This window comes from Alligator sinensis, unplaced genomic scaffold (assembly GCF_000455745.1).
Source record: "Alligator sinensis unplaced genomic scaffold, ASM45574v1 scaffold86_1, whole genome shotgun sequence".
Taxonomy (NCBI): domain Eukaryota; kingdom Metazoa; phylum Chordata; order Crocodylia; family Alligatoridae; genus Alligator; species Alligator sinensis.
The window spans coordinates 1,241,500-1,244,894 of NW_005841971.1; the positions used below are offsets into that span (position 1 = coordinate 1,241,500).

Sequence of the window (3,395 nt, forward strand, 5' to 3'; positions counted from 1 at the left end):
GGGCGAGAATTAGAGGGTGCCTTGGGCCGGCCTTGACACGGAGCGAGGGACTTCGGGAAATCATGGCCCCCCTGACGGACCCCGCCGTGACAATCCATTACAAAGTTTTTTAAAACAATTTCCACTATTAACAGATAACATTGGAACATTAAAGCAAGCATTAAATCCTGCTTGAACATGCGTCTAGAAATTGTATGATAGCAATAATATATTATATTATATGATATTAATAGCATTTTAAGACTGTTGCTATTAATAGGTAAATCCTGCAGTAAATTTTTTGACAGTGTTTTGGGGGGTGGTCATCGTGTATTTGTTATACAATAATATATTTTTGCATGTTTTATATAAAACTGAAACTACAAAGATACTATTTTTGTTCTTTTACAGATATCAAGTACTTGCATTTGCAACAGATGCTGATGAAAGACAGGAGACAGAGCAGCAAAAACATAGTTCTGGAAAAAGACTTGTGGTGAGACCTGTTGGTTTTACAGAAAATATACTATTAAAACATACTATTTACTTTTTACGTAAAACATACATAAAGCTATACTGTATATACGTAAAAAGAGGAAAGATGTAGTTTCACTAGGAGTGGGCAAGTGGGACACCAGCCCTGGGCACTGACTTAGAGAAAAGGTTTGATGGCTGCTGATGCTGGCTGTCTAGCCACCACTACTGGTCAGGGCACAAAAATGATTTGTTACACTTTTAGAGAGAAGACTAACTGAAAAACTGAGACAGTGTCTGGTCACTAATAACCTAAATTAACTTCCAAGAAAGATAATGAAAAGACTCCAATACATTTTATTTGGATTAAGTCCTAAATATTTATCATGTTCTCTGTTTTGTAGGATCATAAGAAAAAAGGGACCTCAGGAGGTCATCTAGTCCAGCTCCCTGCTCAAGGCAGGATTATCCCTGATTAAACTATCCCAGTCAAATGTTAGACTAATCTGATCTTGAAAATTTCCAGAAATGGAGATTCTGCAATTTCTCTAGGTAGCTTGTTCCATTGCTTGACCACTTGCACTTTCAAAAAGTTCCTCCTAATCTGCAATTTAAACCTCCTCCCCTGCATCTTGAGGCCATTATTCCTACCTTTACGAAAGGAGAAATTAACAGTGAAAGGGACTAATTTCTTATTAATGTTTGTCCATTTCAAAGGTTAAGTTGGAATGTGGTAAACTATTTGAGCAACATTTTAAGGGTGCGTTTTTAATTTGCATATTTTAAAATTTGAATTAAAAAACTTACATGATATGTTGCTTAGCAAATATTTCCTTTAATATTTTCATTAAAAGATTTGGGGTTTATTTTTCCTGGTTTCCCCAGTTGTGTTGCATGGTTAAGGAATGGTAAAAATTCCATGATCATTCCAGTCAACCTGAAAATAAACTCTGTATTTATCCAATGTACAAGACCTTATTTTCTCAGAAATGAAGTTATCAGAGTAAGGTGCATTTTGTGCAACAAAACTCTACAAGAAAAAATTGAAATCTTTTTGATAAAGGTTGACAAATTTAATCAAATTTAATGTGAAAACCTTCTCCCACAATGTCATTCTCTTTTTGCGGGGTGTCTCTTCACAGGTGCATCTTATAAACAAGAAAATACTGCACCAAATGTGGAAATAATTGTTGCAAATATTTTACTACTCCCATCCAAAACATTTCTCCCATTTTATCTTCACCAGCATTTTTGCAAATTCATTTTAAGTAGACTGAACTGTCGTCATATGTCTTTTGATACTGGTATTACTGTGATATGATCCTTAATTTATGTCTTTTTATTCCTTTTAAAGGTGGATTGGGTTTTAAATATTGGAGAGCAAGCACTGGATATACGTGTTGTCTCTTTTAATCAGATGGTTTCCTCTCTTTTTGTGCTTGGTGAGAGAAACTTCTTTTGCCTTAAGGATAATGGGCAAATTCGATTCATGAAAAAACTTGATTACAGTCCAAGTTGCTTCCTTCCTTATTGTTCAGGTTTGTAAAAGAAACATTTAACTCAGAAGCTTTGGCTTCGTTATGCTTAAAGCTAAGATTTTTTTTTCACGGGGAAAAATACCTTTATAAATATATTCTGGATTAATAGAAAAGTTTACGTAAAATTCAAAATAGTACCTTCCATTTTTTAACTGAATCATACTTCTTTTTTTTAGCGAATATACAGTGGAAATATTGTTCCCCTCCCTCCCCCCCCTTTTTTTTTTCTTTACCAAGATTAGGGTGTGCAGGTTCAAGACAGCCAAGAGCAATAAATTATTCAGGGCTCTTTTGAACCAAGCATACAAGAACTGGCAGCATACATTGACTAACATTTTGTGAACTGATTTGATTTGGTGGCTTATTAGTATAAAGTTTATTTGTCAGATTGACTTGGATCATTATTAACAATCTATAGTTATATATTGGTGCCAAAATTACCTCCCCAGAATATTCCAGAAGAAGGTCACTGTTGCGTGGTATAAATTAAATTGCAACAAGTTTATTTTTAAGTTCTGGATAACTTTTAACATTGTATATTAAGTTCATTTATTTGAATTTTGTAAATAGTATCATAGTAATTTTTATTTACTTTTTAAATTTCTGGCTTAAAATTACATTTTTATTACCATATTTACTAGAATACAAGATGACCCTGAATGTAAGATGACCCCCCCCCCGCCCAGTAATTAGATTCCACACAGAAAATTTATGAATTTATTATAATTTTCCATGTTTGGATTCTAATTATTGGAGGATTTTAAATTTGTTTGTCACCCCCCTCCCCACTACTGCAGGTGGTGGGGGGAGAGGTGATGAGGGGGGGCATTAATGGGGTAGGCAGTGGGAGACAGAGTGGTGGAGGCAGTAGGGCAGATGAGAGGGCAGCTTGGCCCATGCTCCCTGTTTCCATCCCACTTACCCTCCCCCATTGTGCCTGCTCTCTCCCCCCCGACTTGGGCTGACTCAATTTCCCCCTCCAATCTCTGTGCTACTTCTGCTACCCATGACCTCAGGTCCCCACTCTCCTTCCTCCTTTCACTGCTCCTCCACCCGTCCTCCCTGCTTGCCTTTGCTCCGTGCCAGCAGGCTTCATCTCTGCTGCATCTTGAGACATGGAGTGTGACTCCAGCCTGCACCCTAGCAGTGGTCTGAAGCTGGCATTGCTGTTCCAGGCTGGCCCTGCTGCTGTGGTGGGAAGCCAGGCCTGCTGCTATGGGGCTGGCCTAGAACAGCAGTGCCAGCTCTGTGCCACTGCTATGGGGGCTGGGCTGGAGCCACACTCCATGCCCTTGGCTGCAGCAGGGACTGAGCCTACCAGTGTGGAGACAACAGTAAGGAGGAGTGGGGCAGAGATGGAGAGAGAGGGAGAAGTGACATTGGGGAAGACTGGGACTGTGGGGG

General features: G+C 38.6%; 1 protein-coding gene across 8 annotated transcripts in view; it reads left to right on the plus strand.

Annotated features, from left to right (window-relative positions):
* The window catches only part of BBS9 (Bardet-Biedl syndrome 9), a 473,863-nt gene that overhangs the window by 71,382 nt on the left and 399,086 nt on the right, over window positions 1-3,395 (plus strand). For all 8 annotated transcript variants that reach the window (XR_003093361.1, XR_003093362.1, XM_025200564.1 and 5 more), the window contains 2 exons: window positions 391-475; window positions 1,808-1,991. Coding sequence is in view for 6 of the 8 variants with exons in the window: in XM_025200564.1 (XP_025056349.1) it covers window positions 391-475; window positions 1,808-1,991 (269 nt within the window). In the remaining 2 variants the exon portion in view is untranslated. The remainder of the gene's footprint in view (window positions 1-390; window positions 476-1,807; window positions 1,992-3,395) is intronic.